This window comes from Hypomesus transpacificus, chromosome 18 (assembly GCF_021917145.1).
Source record: "Hypomesus transpacificus isolate Combined female chromosome 18, fHypTra1, whole genome shotgun sequence".
NCBI classification, from domain to species: Eukaryota; Metazoa; Chordata; class Actinopteri; order Osmeriformes; family Osmeridae; genus Hypomesus; species Hypomesus transpacificus.
The window spans coordinates 3,625,046-3,641,375 of record NC_061077.1 but is presented as its reverse complement, the minus strand read 5'-3'; the positions used below and the strand labels follow the sequence as shown (position 1 = coordinate 3,641,375).

At 52.6% G+C, this 16,330-nt stretch overlaps 1 protein-coding gene across 2 annotated transcripts in view; it reads left to right on the top strand.

Annotated features, from left to right (window-relative positions):
• LOC124481123 (plexin-A2-like) overlaps positions 1-9,277 on the top strand; it is a 32,394-nt gene extending 23,117 nt beyond the window's left edge. For both annotated transcript variants that reach the window (XM_047040910.1, XM_047040911.1), the window contains exons 2-3: positions 1,854-3,202; positions 7,169-9,277. In XM_047040910.1, coding sequence (XP_046896866.1) covers positions 2,000-3,202; positions 7,169-7,375 — 1,410 coding nt within the window. In that variant the 5' untranslated portion in view covers positions 1,854-1,999 and the 3' untranslated portion in view covers positions 7,376-9,277. The remainder of the gene's footprint in view (positions 1-1,853; positions 3,203-7,168) is intronic.
• Positions 9,278-16,330: the final 7,053 nt, after the last annotated feature.

Genomic DNA, 16,330 nt, shown 5'->3' with positions numbered 1-16,330 from the left:
ACCCCTCCATCACCCAGGGGGGAGGGGGCCGGAGGTGTCCGCCACCACCATGAGAAACAAGACAGACTTGAAAACGGCAGTCGCTGTTCAGAGGGACTCAGTTAGGACTTGACTTACGCTGTACTGTGAATTTAGTCTCATGTCCCCCCCCCCTTCTCCCTAGTTACTTACACATGCAAATTGATGGTGCGACTGATTATTCTAGCCACATATCTCACCCTTGTTTCTCTCTGCCCTCGCTGCTCAACATGCAAATGCAGAGCGTAACGAACGCCGTAGGGCCGTCTTCGACACGTTCAGCCCCCTGGCGTTCCCGCCACGCTCCCCAGCTCTCCCCCCCCCCCCACCCCCACCCCCCCGCTTCTCACCACTAATTACCCTTGTTGGATCGCTACGCCTAATCATACTTGATTTTGGGATGCGGCACCATTGTCTCCACTTGTTAGCTCCTCGTTCTACACTGATAGGAGCCACTGATAAAACACACACTCTGTCAGAGAGGGCAGCACACACACACACACACACAGTGTTGGATGGTGTAATGGGGGATCTGTGCATGCCAAACGTTGGCCTGCTTCATCCAGGTGTGATTGTAGCAGAGCCTGTGATAAATCCTTGCTGCATCTGATCATGCAGCAAGGAACATCACATGAGTAAGACGAGAAAGAGGAGAAATGTTGGGAGGAATAATTTATGGATTTAAATCCTGTATAACAGGACTCTTAAAGAGCAGAGAGGGAGGGAGGGAGTGATGGGGGGATGAAAGAAATGGTGTGAGGGAGGGATAGAATGGGGTATGGGTGCGAAGAACAGGGATCCCAATTTGTTCTCACTTTGTTCCAGTAATAAGATCTAGACCTCCCCTACCAGTGGACGAGATAATGAACTCCCGAGGAAAAACGTTGAAGACGGGGCTCTCCCTCTCCTGATTTATGTCAGAGATGGGGGTTGGGATTCTCTGCTGCTTGGGTAAAGAATAGTTACACAAATTGCAGAATTTCCTTGATGTATGTTTTCCCAGCTAGATGGAGAAGAGGAGTAGGTCTGGAGGCAGGAGCTGCTGCACAGAGGGGGAGACCACAGTAATCAGGAGAATTGTAAGATATGAAGGAAGTGGAATGTCAGCTAATTTCAGCGTCATATCTTTGGTTTGGAGCCGTTAACGCCAAATGCCAAATCAACATCTCATTAACGGGTCTTTCAATTAAGATGCTCTACGCGGTTGTTTGGTCGTTAAAAATTGATGAAAACAATTGAACCGCTTTCCATGACGACTACATTTTTATGAACCTCCTGCTTATTCATTGTCTTTTCAGACCAGGCTTCTCAACGTTTTATACACGGCTGTTTTACTGTAATCTGGGAATGTTGTGGCTCCTCTAGCCTTGAGTGAGCTTCTGTACTGTTAGAATGAGTTATTCTGATGACAGATGACTCACAGCTTAACATCCAGCACATTGCGCCCGGGTAGGTCTGTGAAATGTGATTCTCTGGACAGGCTGCTGGGTGCTGTTCTTAGAAACCTCCGCCTCACTGTTTGACGAGGTACTATGACTCAGGTCAGGCACATTTCCGTTGCTGTAACCTGCTCACTTTCCTGCATTGTCTTGTCCTGCGCTGCTACTCCTTTGGAATGTGGCGATAAAGCTTTCCTGCTATTGTCCCAGGCGCTCTCCATCCCCCTGCTCCATTGCTCATCAACCTACTGAGGGGGACCTTTGACCCTCTGCTAACAGCAGAAGCCAGTGAATGAAGAGATGTTTTCCATCAGCGTTAATCTGCTTCCCTTTGATAGAATGTGAGTCAGTATGGGCGAGCACTAATTAATTTCTTCCTCCCTATCCCTCTTTCAGAAACATGTGAAGACCCCGGTGAAGCATCAAACGGAAAGTTAGCATTCAGCAACGCAAAGGGGAAGGTAGCCGCCCTCCTGCCAACCTCCCTCTCCTCCTCCCATCTCTCTGTTTCGTCTGCTGTTGCCTTGCAGGCCCCGTGAGCCATGGAAGGCTGGCGGGTGGCACGCAGGACATTCTCACCAGGCCCTGCAGGGGGCGCCATGCTGGTGCTGCTGGTCTGCTGGCTCCTAGCGTACTCCGCCGTGTGCAGCAGCCAGACCTTCACCAGCTTCCACCCTGAGAGGCGGGAGTGGGCCTTTAATCACCTGACGGTTCATCAGAATACCGGGGCACTGTACATCGGCGCTGTCAACCGCGTCTACAAGCTGTCAGGTAACCTCACCCTGCTGGTGTCCCACGACACGGGCCCCGAGGACGACAACAAGGCCTGCTACCCCCCGCTGATCGTCCAGCCCTGCTCCGAGCCCCTGGTCTCCACCAACAACGTCAACAAGCTGCTGCTCATCGACTACTCCCAGAACCGGCTGCTGGCGTGCGGTAGTCTGTACCAGGGCGTGTGCAAGCTGCTGAGGCTGGACGACCTGTTCATCTTGGTGGAGCCGTCCCACAAGAAGGAGCACTACCTCTCCAGCGTCAACCAGACAGGCACCATGTACGGGGTGATCGTGCCCTCCACCCAGGGCCAGGACGGGACCCTGTTCATCGGGACGGCCGTGGACGGGAAACAGGACTACTTCCCCACCATCTCCAGCCGCAAGCTCCCCCGCGACCCCGAGTCGTCCTCCATGCTGGACTACGAGCTGCACACAGACTTTGTGTCGTCGCTCATCAAGATCCCGTCCGACACGCTGGCGCTCGTCTCCCACTTCGACATCTACTACGTCTACGGCTTCGCCAGCGGCGCCTTCGTCTACTTCCTGACCGTGCAGCCCGAGACGCCCGAGAACAGCATGTCGTCGGGCGGCTCCTCCGCCGACCTCTTCTACACCTCGCGCATTGTGCGCCTCTGCAAGGACGACAGGAAGTTCCACTCGTACGTGTCGCTGCCGGTGGGCTGCGTCAAGAACGGCGTGGAGTACCGGCTGCTGCAGGCTGCCTACCTGGCCAAGCCGGGGAGCGTGCTGGCCGCCGCGCTCAACATCAGCGCCCAGGACGACGTGCTGTTCACCGTCTTCTCCAAGGGCCAGAAGCAGTACCACCGCCCGCCCGATGATTCGGCGCTCTGCGTACTCACCATTCGTGACATCAACGCCCGCATCAAGGAGCGCCTGCAGTCCTGCTACCAGGGCGAGGGCAACCTGGAGCTCAACTGGCTGCTGGGGAAGGATGTGCAGTGCACTAAGGCGGTGAGTTGACACACACATACACATACACACAGACACACACAAACACACACGGTGGCCACAGTGAATACTTAAATGTTGCCCTCTCACGCTGGGAGCTTGCATCAGCCTTTCCTTCACCACCAAGACCCAGTGGTATCCTTCATTCACATGTGATACTTTAGCATCCTTCTGAGGTTGAATTCAAAGTAATGGCTCACAGAACAGACCAGAGCACTCGTGTTTCCTTCTGTCAGCATCAGGCAGAGTTGTGACCCGAGATCTCCACTGACCCCAGAAACCACAAGGCTGCATGCTCTCACCAATAGTAAACACAGCCATCAAGATGTAAACGACTTTGACTGCTACACTTCCCCTTATCAAGTACTTCTTACACTACATGTAATTATGGCTAATTGTTTTGCTGCTCTGATATGTGGAACAGCCACATGAAAGCCTATCTCAATGAGAGATATTCACAAATTAGGAGGGGATTTATTTTTCTTGGCAACCATCAAAGTGATACTGTTCTCCTCCAGCAGAATCCAAATAAATATGGAGAGAGCAGCGAGAGATGGAAAGAGAGAGAGAGAGAGAGAGGGGAGAGAGAGAGGGAGAGAGAGGGAGAGAGAGGGAGAGAGAGAGTGGGGAGAGAGAGGGAGAGAGAGGGAGAGAGAGGGAGAGAGAGAGGGGGGAGAGAATGCAGACAGGCTGATGTTGGTGCTAGATCACACAGCAGTCTTCAGTCTCTTTAATGGAGGCCACATATCTGCAGCATCTTGTCAGGCCCAGTTAGCTGGCTTTGTCTGACTTCAGTCCCACAAGGCGGCAGTCCTCTGTGTCTTTGTTCTTTAACTGCTAATATGAACTAAAAGGGGAATTATGAGCACTAATGAATCGATAACTGTATGTGTCTAATATGGTCCTTGTGAATCACTTGGTGACTGGCTTGAATGGTGCATCTTAAATGTGTGTGTGCGTGTCATTGCCTGTGTGTATGTACATTTTTTGTGTGTGTGTGAATGTATTTGTCATTTTTCTGACTGCTTGTTAATGACTGTGTGTGTGTGTGATGGGTGGGAGAGTTTGATATCTTTAATGGTATCTCTCCACCAGGATGAGATCCGAAGCTCTGTCTGTGTGCTAATCCCCCTAGGGCTCTTTATTGACCGCCTTTATTAACATCAGTAAATTCCCCATTAGCACCATGTCAGAGGTGATTGTCAGGCGGAGGAAGACGTTATCTGAAGCGGGCGCTGTTAGGTTTCATTAGCAGCACAGAGGGAGAGGCAGCGGCCGCCCTAATGCTTCTCTAACCGTGGGAGTCGGAGCCATAACCCTCCCAGCCCCCTGGAGAATCCCCCTTCATCCTCCCTCATGGTCATCACAAGCATGGCCCAACGCTCGCTAGCTAACCACACCTCCCACTGCATTCCCTCAGTCTAATTAGAATGGCTAGGGCTCTGCTGATGAACCTAGCTATGCCCTTCTCTCTGTGCCGTGCTAGCCATGATAAACACCCATCAGTCTCCATAGATAAGGAGGGGTTGACTGGAAGGACCCTGGCCCTGCCTCTCAGAGTCCACAGTGTGGTTTGGACCGGGAAAGCTTGAGGCTGAGTCTGGGGTTGATGCTGGGGAGACAGACACAGACAATCAAAGATTTATCAGCCGGCCTTCTGCTGTCTAGAGATTCACAGTCAGTGACTCCCTACCAACTTGCTGTGTGATCGGGAATGACTCCCCCTCTCTCTCTCTCACTCTCACTCAGCCGTGTGTGTGTTGATCCTGAGCTCTTAGTCTAGTTCTAACCTGTCACTCATAGTCATGCCTTCCTGTGCTGTGGTCATCGATGGCCACCGTTAGATCAGGTCAGGAGGTCAGGGGTTGGACTCTCATTGCAGTCTGTGCCCCAACACACACACACAGTTCAACAGTAGTTATATTTTCAGTTGTTTCATATCAGCTTAGTCTTGACTGACAACAAACGTATCTGTTTCCTGATCTTGTTGATAGGAAATTTGAAGTGGATACGGTAGTTTACAATGGTACTCCTACATGAGTGAGGAGATGGTGTGAAGTTCAGACATGGATTAAGCAGCCATTCTCTCTGCGTTCCATGCTACTCAATAAGGAGTAATGGCTTAAGCACTGCAGTCTATTTTAGGAACGACCTCAGTTCTGGTAAAGATAATCAATGTGGTTAGCACGGCTAGAGCTACTGGATGGAGAATATCCTAGATTTCTTTTTCTAAAGGACCAGTGGGAGGTGGATGGGAAAACTCGACCACATGAGAACCAAGGAGATCCGGCCTCTGCTGCCAAGACCGCAAAGCGCACATCATGCGAACAATCTCTATCTAATCAGAACCAAATGGTGTGGACCCGGGATCATCTGAATCTACGTCGAACAGCTGTAGCATATGCAGTGCAGGCCCCAAGGAGATGTAAGTGAGGGGGAAGTATGGATAGAGTGGTTAGAGGAGGTGTAGATATCCAGAACAGTTTCCCAGGCTCTGCGTGCAGCTGGACCTCTCCTTCACTCTCCAGTCTTTCTCTCTGTCACATCACCACACAGTAAACATTAGATACAGGCTTGGATGTGAACGACCATTGATGAGGAAGCAAGCCCAGTTAGATAGAGGCTCTTCGGTGACTCCTTCTGCTCTCATGGTTTGGTTGTTGCCTGCTAGCCTAGCAGGACTGTGAACTCAGCTGTTGTTGCTGTATGTCCTGCTCTCCTCAACAACAGGGGGGGGGGGGGGCTTGCACAGCCTTTATGGTCGAACGATGTGTGTGTGTGTGGTGTGTGTGGTGTGTGTGTGTGTCTCAGGGCCGGGGATGTCACCCGTAGCAGCCGCCTGTATGTCCCCTTGCCCCAGAGAGTGAAGTCCCAGCCCGCCCCAGTCGCCCGACCATCTCTCTTACTCTACATGGCACTTTGAGGCCACCGTCACTGCCACTCACCCCGGCTCTGTCTGAGCTGACCTGAATCCCAGCTCCACCCAGCGTCCCAGCAGTCTCCGCATCTCACTGTGCAGGGTGTCTTTTTACATTTACAACTGGAAGAAGAAAAAGAACAGTCTGTCTGTTATTTTGCTGATATCTTTAGGCTAGGCAGTAGATTTTATCTGACATCTTGGCAGGTCATTTTTCTATTGGAAGGGCAAAAACAGGACAACGCTTAAGTTAGCTAGTGGTGCTTCTCTGTTCTCTGGGGTTGTACTGTGTATGTACTTTGTCTTTGTAGTGTGTGTTTATGTGTCCGAGTGAGTGTGTATATGAGTGTGACGAAGAGTTTGTGCATCTCTGTAGTGTGTGTGTGTGTAGGTGTGTGTGTGTGAGAGAGCGGTCGTTAGCATGCTGTGCGTGTCCTCCTGCGCTGCAGTGATCATAGCCCTGGGTAATGAGGCGGGGGGGGAGTGCAAGGTGGGGCTCAGCCAGGCACAGCAGAAACATGTCTGCCAAGCGGAACAGAGAGACCAGCGTCTGGCAGGAGCGCTCCCTCTAGCACACCTCCACCTCCTCTCACAGCCATCTCTTTCTCTCTCTCTCTCTCTCTCTCTCTCTCTCTCTCTCTCTCTCTCTCTCTCTCTCTCTCTCTCTCTCTCTCTCTCTCTCTCTCTCGCCCAGCTCAGCCCATTTCACCTGTCCTCTTCCTATCCTCTTGCCTCAGTTTCACCCTTTAATCTCCCTCTCCTTCCCTTTTGTTGACCTCCCTCACCCTTTCTTATCCATCTTCTATTTTCTGGCTCATCTCATCATGTCTCTTCTCACACTTTCCCCACTGTCTGCTAATCGAATTTTGTGGACTGAGTGTACTCACAGCCATCTCTCTCTCTCTCTCTCTCTCTCTCTCTCTCTCTCTCTCTCTCTCTCTCTCTCTCTCTCTCTCTCTCTCTCTCTCTCTCTCTCTCTCTCTCTCTCACTCTGTCTGTCTCTCTATATCTCCTCCTCCGTTGCTAACCCTACTCCCGTTCTCTCTCTCCAGCCCGTACCCATCGATGACTCCTTCTGTGGGCTGGACATCAACCAGCCCCTTGGGGGCTCCCAGCTGGTCACGGGCCACCCCCTCTACACGGAGACCCGCGACCGCATGACCTCCGTCACCTCCTACGTCTACAACGGCTACTGCGTGGCCTTCGTGGGGACCAAGAGCGGCCGCCTCAAGAAGGTCAGTCGACAGCGCCACAACTAGAACACAGCACTTCAGTAACGTCGTCCATCTTGCTGCTCTGGCAGATGTCCGCTCAGCGCTTCTGGAGCCCTGCAGACTGTGTGGGCAGTCCACACGGCCCCCCAGGGGCCATACAGTGTTAAAACGCTCCTATTCCTGGACGTATGGACCCCAGTCACGGCGATCAACGCCATGTCTCCGTGTTTAACGCCTGTGGTGGGGGTGGGGGTGGTCGGCAGGGTGCTTCCTCTGGAGTGGTTGTTATATGTAACCTGTGTTGAGTGCCCCAGTGTCGCAGTGCTGAATCACCTTCGCTGGCCCATTAGTTTTAATGGGCACCTTGCTACCTGGCGCACAGTGAGGGGCTGGAGAGAGCAGGCCCACGCGAAGCCTTTGCAGAGCAGAGCTGGGGAGCACCAATGCTGGGTTAAGGGCTGCCAGCCAGCTCATAATGACAGATTTCACAGCTCCGCCACAAAAAACAAGGTGGCATGAAAGCACCTATGAGGAGGTCATTAGAGCCAGTCTAGAGTGGCCTGATTGGCTCGCTGAGCAGGGTGCCTTGCAGGGGAAGTAACTAGTGATTGGCAGGAAGGGATCACCTGACATAATCAACAATCACGTTCAACAAGGCTGATGTGTACATTTGTGCCGCCAACTATTGGATATTTTGACTGTTTGTTGGTTTTTGACAGCTGTTGGTTGTCATGTGATTCTTTTCCCTACAAACACAAACACACACACAAACATGCACACACACAAGCCCCCAGAGCTGGCATGACCAAGCTTTAGTTTTTTCCACCCTGTGGGAAACGACACAATCGGCCCTAATTCATTTAGGTTCTCCTGCATTCATTTCTCCATAATCAGAACGTTGCACAGGAACAGGGGAGGTTCATTCTGCATGATCTTCTTGTTTCAACCAGTTAATAATTTAGTGCACGGCTCTAAGTGGTTGAATGAAATGAGACAGAGAACATCATTCTCCCCACTCTGCAGCCTCAGCATGCACATATCTCTTATCTCCAGCCTCCTACCCTCACACTCTCTGCCTGTTACATTCCCTACCTCCGTCTCCAATCTCCTGCTCCATGCATGGAGATCCCATGCAAAGTGGCCCTGTGTGCTGGGGCCTCCTCCCTGCTTCCTGCTCATGGGCCGCGGCTGTAACCACAGTAACGCTAGCATGGGGGAGGAATTAACCCGGATATCAGGAGCGCACCGAGAGACACGGCGCCACGCTCCAGCGCCCAGCTCACAGCGCCCAGCCCCGGCGCCAAGCCCTGGAAGAAAAGTCCGGAAGTCCACTCAGCTGAGGAGCTGATCCGTACATGACAATGGCAGAGGAGAGGATGATGTTGTTTTGTCCCTGGTTGGGTGTGGGTGTGTGCGTGTGGATGTGTGTGTGTGTGAGTGGGTGTGTGTGTGGGTGTGTGCCAGGACATGTCAGGGTAGCCGTGTCCGTCCGTCCGTCTGTCTGTCTGTGTCATAGGAGCAGCAAGCAGGCTGGAGCAGAGCGTGACAGGGAGGGCTATATGGTGACAGGAGCCTATAGGATGTGACACTTGTAACAGCAGGTGACATGGCGGAGAGATGTCACTGGAGCTTCCTCACGGTAGAGGCTGTGTGTCTTACACCTCCCCCACCCAGAGGGAGGGAGAGGGACACAGAGGGAAGGAGACCAGGAAAGAGAGAGAGACATAGAAAGAGGGAGACAGAGAAAAAGGAACACAAAAAATAGAAAAAGCAGAGGGAGGAAGAGACTGTTGAAATGTGAATTTAGTGCACCCAAAGAAACCAGGCCTGCACCGCTGCCTGTAATTGGATTGGCTCCCTTCCCGAAAACCACTCCCCCCCCTCCCCCCCGCCCCCCCCAACTCTCACACACTCCCATCCCCCTACCGCATCCCCATTCAATCCACACTCCCCCAGCTCGCTGCTCCCCCCCTCTCCCTCGCTCCATCTCTCCCTTCTGTCTGTGTTGCTGTTCCATGGGCTCTGCTGGAGCATGGCGAAGCCTCGTAGCCCCGGCGGATGGCTCTGCCTTTGGCAGCTTTCTGTACTGATTGAGGAACATGGGGTTAAGAGGGAGGAGAGCACACACACTGAGGGGTGAAGAATGCAAATATGAGGTGATGGAAGACACTGGCACAGTACATTACACCTGTGTTTGTTACCTAGCTGTCATGGCTGGCTCAGAGGACGTGTGTGTGTATTAGATGTAGCCAGCTGTATGTAAGCTCAGTGTCCTGGGTGGCCCCCTGAAGGTAGTGATGGATGGCGCAGGGATTGGGGGGGTGGGGGCGCGGAGGTGGTTTGGGGGCTGTGGATGTTCACCTCAGCAGAAAGCTGGCGGGGGCCAATCGATAGCCACCGCCCCCGTCCATACCCCTGACACCTCTTTCAGGGAGCAGCAGAGGGCAGGGAGCTTTGTGTACATATCTGGTCGTGTATCACACCTAATGTTTCAATACGGATTGTTCTAGAGATGTATATGTTTTGGTCTCTTCTGGATGCAGGTTACATAACAATTGCATAATTGTATTCAGATTGGCACTGTGTGGTTCAGGTCTTTGCTCAAGCACTGATTCTACACAGGGGATGAGGTGGGGAGAAGAGGAGGGGGAGGAGGGGAGGGGAGGGGAGGGGTGGGGAGAGGAGAGGAGGGGAGGGGAGGGGAGAGGGGGGGGGGGGTGAGGGGAGAGGGGAGAGGGGAGAGGGGAGAGGGGAGAGGGGAGAGGGGAGAGGGGAGAGGGGAGAGGGGAGAGGGGAGAGGGGGGAGGAGAGGATAGGAGAGGAGAGGAGAGGAGAGGAGGGGGGGGGGGGGGTGAGAAGAGGAGGGGAGAGGACCCAGCTTGGCTGTATTAAGTGGTAAGTGAGCCGGGGGGAGTGCTGCCTTTGATTCAGCCCGGATGGAAGCTCATGTAAACGTGGATGTAAAGAGAGATGTGCACAGTAGATGAATAGGGGGTTAAGATGCCCCTAGCAGGCGTTCCTCCAGAGGTTCCTCTGGTGAGAGAAATCAAGCTGTCCTAACAGCAGCCATGGAGCTCCTCTCTGGAGCCAGGTTCCCGAGGACCTGACGCTGAGCTGCCCTCCCTGCTGGCCTCCTGCTTCCAACAACCAGCAGACTGAAGCTATCAGATCAGTAGATCTGTCTGGTAATGTATGGATGTCCTAACTGTAGGCCATGCTCTAAGGGAAGGACATTTCTCCACAGACCTAGATGCCCCTAAGTCCCTCAGTGTCCCCAGTTACATCAGCCCACCAGTTACATAGTCCTCCTGCCCCCCAGTCCCTCAGCCCCCGTCCCACAAGAACTGTTCTGTGCTGTACTACAAGCAGCTTTTGGCCTATTTGATTGGTCCTCAGCTTGCCTCAGTGGGTGGGTCATGCCAGTCTGGTTCAGCTGTGTCCTCTCAGTGTCCTGGCAGAGCCAGACAGATATCCCAGTGACCTGTTAAGCTGCACAGGGCAATGCCACCTTCTCGCCCGGCCCGCTCCATCATCTCAGTGACACGTGTCTGTGTGGTGAGGGTGGGAGGGGGGAGGGGAGAGGGGGGGAGGAGGGAGGAGGCGCAGCGGTGGGAAGCAGCTGAATGTAGCACATAAAGAACCGGGGAGATGAAACAGCCGTGTACACAGGCAGCTGCTCCTGAGGTCCCCGTTGGTCAGCCCTCCCACCTGGTCACACACTGAACCTGCTCTCTCTTTGGGACTGTGTGTGTGTGTGTGCGTGTGTGTGGGTGTGTGTGTGTGCATCTGTGCCTCTGGGTCTTTTTCTGGGTGTGTGTTGAGGTGTGTCAATTGTTGCTGTTCTCTCAGATCTCTGGCCCCTTCCTCTCTTGTGTGACTGTCCTGCACTGTCACCCTAATGACCAGGACACTGAGCCCTGCCAAGCAGAGACACTCACAGAGAGAGAGAAAGAGAGAGACAGGGAGAGAGAGACAGGGAGATTAGGGTGGGGAAGGGGTTGAGAGAGAGAGAGAGAGCCAGGGAGAGAGAGAGCCAGGGAGGGAGAGAGAGAGAGAGAGAGAGAGAGAGAGAGAGAGAGAGAGAGAGAGAGAGAGAGAGAGAGAGAGAGAGAGAGAGAGAGAGAGAGAGAGAAAGAAGAGAGGGGAAGAAGAGAGGGGAAGAAGTGGGGTGGTGCTGCAGTCAAACCAGCTTGGAGGATGGTGTCCCTAGCAACAGCTGAGGCCCATGGCAACAGCTGAAACGAGGCCCATCCTGCCCCCCCTGGAGAACGCTGTCCTCTGAACACAGCAGGAGGGGCCATGCAACCTGTCTGACACACACTCACACACACACACACACACACACACACACACACACACACAGGACACTCATACACACACCACAGAACACGATACTGCTACAAACTAATCCCATTAAATTGTGATTTGATCATTGAATTTCATAGTAAGTATCAAGCAGAGTTTACCTTGAGTACAGTACAGTTGTGTTTGTGAGAGACAGTGACAGGCCCAGGCTGTGCCATAATTGCTTACAGGTACAGTTTGTTTCCAATCATCCTAATCATTTGTTTTTCCCCATTCACAATGACAGCTGCATCACTTTGCATTCAAATTGAATGGTGGGGTTCAATTAAGTCCTGCTGAACAAATAATTGCATCCTTTTGTGAAATCATTGGCTTTTGTTTGTTTCTTTCTGTGTTATGAAAGGACACAATCTCATTAGGTATAAAACTGTTTATCACACTATTAATGTAAAAAGTGACAACAAAATGAACAGGACAAATGGAACCATGTTTAATATGTGACAGCTGTCAGTATTTCTCCAGAAACGACACATCTAACAGTTTCACAGTGAGATTGGCAGCAATCTTCCTAGGCTCGTCATACTAAGCAATTCAGATTCAATTTGTCCCGTGGTCATAACTGGACTCTAGGATTGCCTGTGGAAATAGGCAGCTGTAGTCTCCAGCACATCGACCCAAACCCCATTTCTCTGTGAAAAGAGTCCTAATAGAAGGCCCTGGAATGACACCCAGGGCCAAACACAGATGAATCATGGAGCGGTTTATGTTGCCCTCAGCTTTCAGGACACCAGCAAACAGTTTCCCCCTGCTGTTAGAGAATGGCCCACAAGCATTATCCTCTACAGCTGTTTGGGATGAAGGGACAGACGGACGGACAGATGGACAGACAGACAGACAGAGGGACGGACAGACAGACAGACAGAGGGACAGACAGACAGACAGACAGACAGACAGACAGACAGACAGACAGACAGACAGACAGACAGACAGACAGACGGACAGACGGACAGACGGACGGAGGGACGGAGGGAGCTGCTTTGTAAAGGAGGGCCTCAGATCCTCAGACAGGCTGGACTCCTCAGAGCCCTAGAGACGGCATCAGAGGAAGCCACAAGACCAGGCGCAGAAACTGTTAGCTATAGGAGCCGGCCACGCTGAGGACATCGGCTAAGCTGCTTAGTTACTACAGGAGAAACGCCACAAGACTACAAAGAGAATGTTCTGTTTTAGAAAAGGTAGCACTTTGCACTGTGTTCACTGTGTGAACGTACTGAAGGGTTGAGTGGGTGTGCTTGCTGGAAGTCACTGTTCTTATTTGTTTGTGTGTACAGCATGAGTCAATTGCTTTCTGGCTAACCAGTAGTTTATTGTGTGTGTGTGTGTGTGTGTGTGTTTGAAGAAAGCCTGTAGGAGATCCTGGCCCCTCCCTGACCCTAACCTGCTTAGTGCTTAGCACCTGCCCCACCCTCCACACTCTCCCCTCCCTCCCCACCCTCCCAGCTTCCACACTCTCCCGCCCTCCACACTCTCCCCTCCCTCCCCACCCTCCACACCCTCCCCACCCTCCACACCCTCCACACTCTCCCCTCCCTCCCCACCCTCCACACCCTCCCCACCCTCCACACCCTCCACACTCTCCCCTCCCTCCCCACTCTCCCCTCCCTCCCCACCCTCCACACCCTCCCCACCCTCCACACCCTCCACACTCTCCCCCTCCCTCCCCACCCTCCACACCCTCCACACTCTCCCCTCCCTCCCCACCCTCCACACCCTCCACACCCTCCCACCCTCCCCACCCTCCACACCCTCCACACCCTCCCCACCCTCCACACCCTCCACACTCTCCCCACCCTCCCAGCCTCCACACTCTCCCCAGCCTCCCCAGCCTCTACACCCTCCACACCCTTCACACTCTCCTCAGCTTTCCCACCCTCTCTCCTTCAGTTTTGTTTCCTGTCCGGCTCTGAGGAGAAACCCTTCATCCCCCAGCTCTGGCCAGGAACCTCCCTGCAGCCTCCAGTGTTAAGGGCCAAGTTGAACAGAAGATGAAGATTCCCTGCTGTTCCATTCAAAGCCCTGTCACCTCACCTCCCCCACCCCCCACCCCTACTCCCCTGTCACCTCACCTCCCCCACCCCCCCCCCCACTCCCCTGTCACCTCACCTCCCCCACCCCCCACCCCTGCTCCCTCACATCAGCACCGCTTCCCTTCTCCTCACAAACCTCCATCACGTCCCCCTCGGCTTGGACGGCTGTCCACTCTCACTCTCTCATCTCTGTCCTCATGGATATTCCCTACTCTAGCTCTGTCCTGTGTGTGTGTATGTGTGTGTGTGTGTGTGAGTGTGAGTGTGTGTGTGTGTGGAGGTCTGGTCAGCCAGCTGTCTCTTTCTCTCCCCCTCTCTCCCTTCCTCTCCCTCCGTCTCTCCCAAACTCTCCATTACCATGACACTGCCCTCCCTGCAGTGATCTCATTACTCACATTCAAACTGCTCGCTCTCTCCTCCCGTTGGCCTGCTTCTTGCTCCCTTTCTTGCCTTCCCTTTCGTCTGCAAATGACTTGCAGAGAAAGTATTTCATTATCTATCAAGAAGAGAGAAATACTCACAAACATTACTGCAGAATGATTTAGTCCTAATTGAGCTTGTAGAGCTACAGTAGGCTATTAGGTATTTGTTTGTACCCTACCAACCCCCTGAAGACTTGATCACATGAGACAGCAAGCACAATGTGTGCTGCTGACGACAGAATTATTTATCTGGCCAGCATAGCCACGTCTCCCAGAATAAACCACTTTATCCTCTTATTCATTATCAGCAGGGCACAGGTTATTGTTGTGAAACAGATTACTGTATGTTGACAGTGTTATGTAATTGGACATGACATAACGTTAGGCTAGATGAATTAACCCTTTATTGATTACTGGTTCTGATCACCTAAGAATCTTGGAGAGAATGTAACATCCAACACGTTCGAATGGACTTAGCCTCAACGTTCCGTTGACGCCGTCGTCGTTTGTCACGGCTTGAGCAAACCCAACGTGTCAGATAAATGCGATCCAGTAGGAGTGTTGGACGGCAGTGGAGGTGGTGGCAGCAGGGCCGTGCAGCCCCCACGCTGCTCCTCTGGGGGCCTGTCAGCCACCCTGGGGCCTGGAGCTCATGGTGCTGTGGTCCGCCCTGATGTGGAGCTCAGTGTCATCAGGACTGGGAAACCACATCAGACACCACCGGCTCTCCACATCCCATGTCCCTCTGCTGACACAGGGAGACTAGCCATGTGAGAATGGAGCACTTTGTTTCCCCAAAATGCATTTATTATACACAGCTTTTTCAACTGCGGTGGAGGAGTAAAACAGCATCCTGGCAGTCGTTTTTTTTTATCTGGGGTGTTTAATTAAACACAGCTGAAATGTGTCCAGGACATTATGCAACGGAGCAGCTCAGGGAGCCTAGATCTCAGCCTATCAATATTCCTGTTTCATTCCCAGCCAATGGAAGCACTGCAGGGAAAACATTTGAAATTCATTGAAATTCTTATCAGTTGTGTTGTCTGGCCTATTGATCTGATGCTTTGAAAACAGCCTGGTGCGGAGGGTAAGCCAATCTCTGACACTAGCCTGAAGTACTGTGTACAAATCACCCTTACTTCCCAATGGCCAACCAATCACAGCATAGAATACTATAGCGTAGGTGAAACACAAACATGTGTTAGCACAGTTAGCATAAGCAGCAGCCAGAGCTGGGCATGGCTCTCCTGAGGATGGGGGGGTGTTGCACTGAGCAGGCTGCACGTTCAGGGAGGAAGAGCAGTTACATTCTGGCTTCTCTGTGACCTCAGACACAAAGGAGAAAAACAGAGAGAAAACATCGTTAGGACACATAAATTCCACAAATAGATTAGTTCTGGCTGTCAGAGTGGGTGGTTGGCACGATGCCAGACAATATTGATCAGATTTACAAAGCACTTGAATGAGCCAGATCACTCTGATCACCCAATTTATTACTGTGGGCTTTCAGAGTGGCCAGAAATGAGATAAAACAATGATCGGATGGAGAGAGAGGACCAACTGGCAGACTTGTGTGCGGGTAATGACTCCTCCAGCGTGGCCTGCTGTGAAGACAGTTCTCTGATACAAGACTACACTACGCCACACTACCCATGCTGTGTGCTGATACACACTGGGAACAGTCATGAAGATGAGAGGATATCGCAAGTGCGTTTACATAATAGCCCGAGCGCTTAACACCTCAAGATTGCTTGAGAGGGCAAAACCATCGCCCTCTCATCTCTCTGAAAAAAAAGAAAGAACAAAAGAACATCCCAAACAAATGTTCTCATTTGCAAACTGTCACTTTCTCGAGCTGCCTGGCGTCATGGAGATGTAAAAGTTGAAGAGTCTGGTTTGATGAAATCCAGACGTGTCGTTCCTCCGAAGCTGAGTGCTCAGAGAGACAGTGGGACTGATGTTCCTGTGTGTTCCGGCAGGACGCTACTCGTGCCTCCTGCCTCCTGCCTCCTGCCTCCTGCCTCCTGCCTCCTGCCTCCTGCCTCCTGCCTCCTGCCTCCTGCCTCCTGCCTCCTGCCTCCTGCCTCCTGCCTCCTGCCTCGCACAGGCAGCCATATGCAGGCCTCCCAGGGTGTCTGCCTCACAGCCTCTCCTGAAAGGCTCTTCAGTTCCCTCATCACTGCATG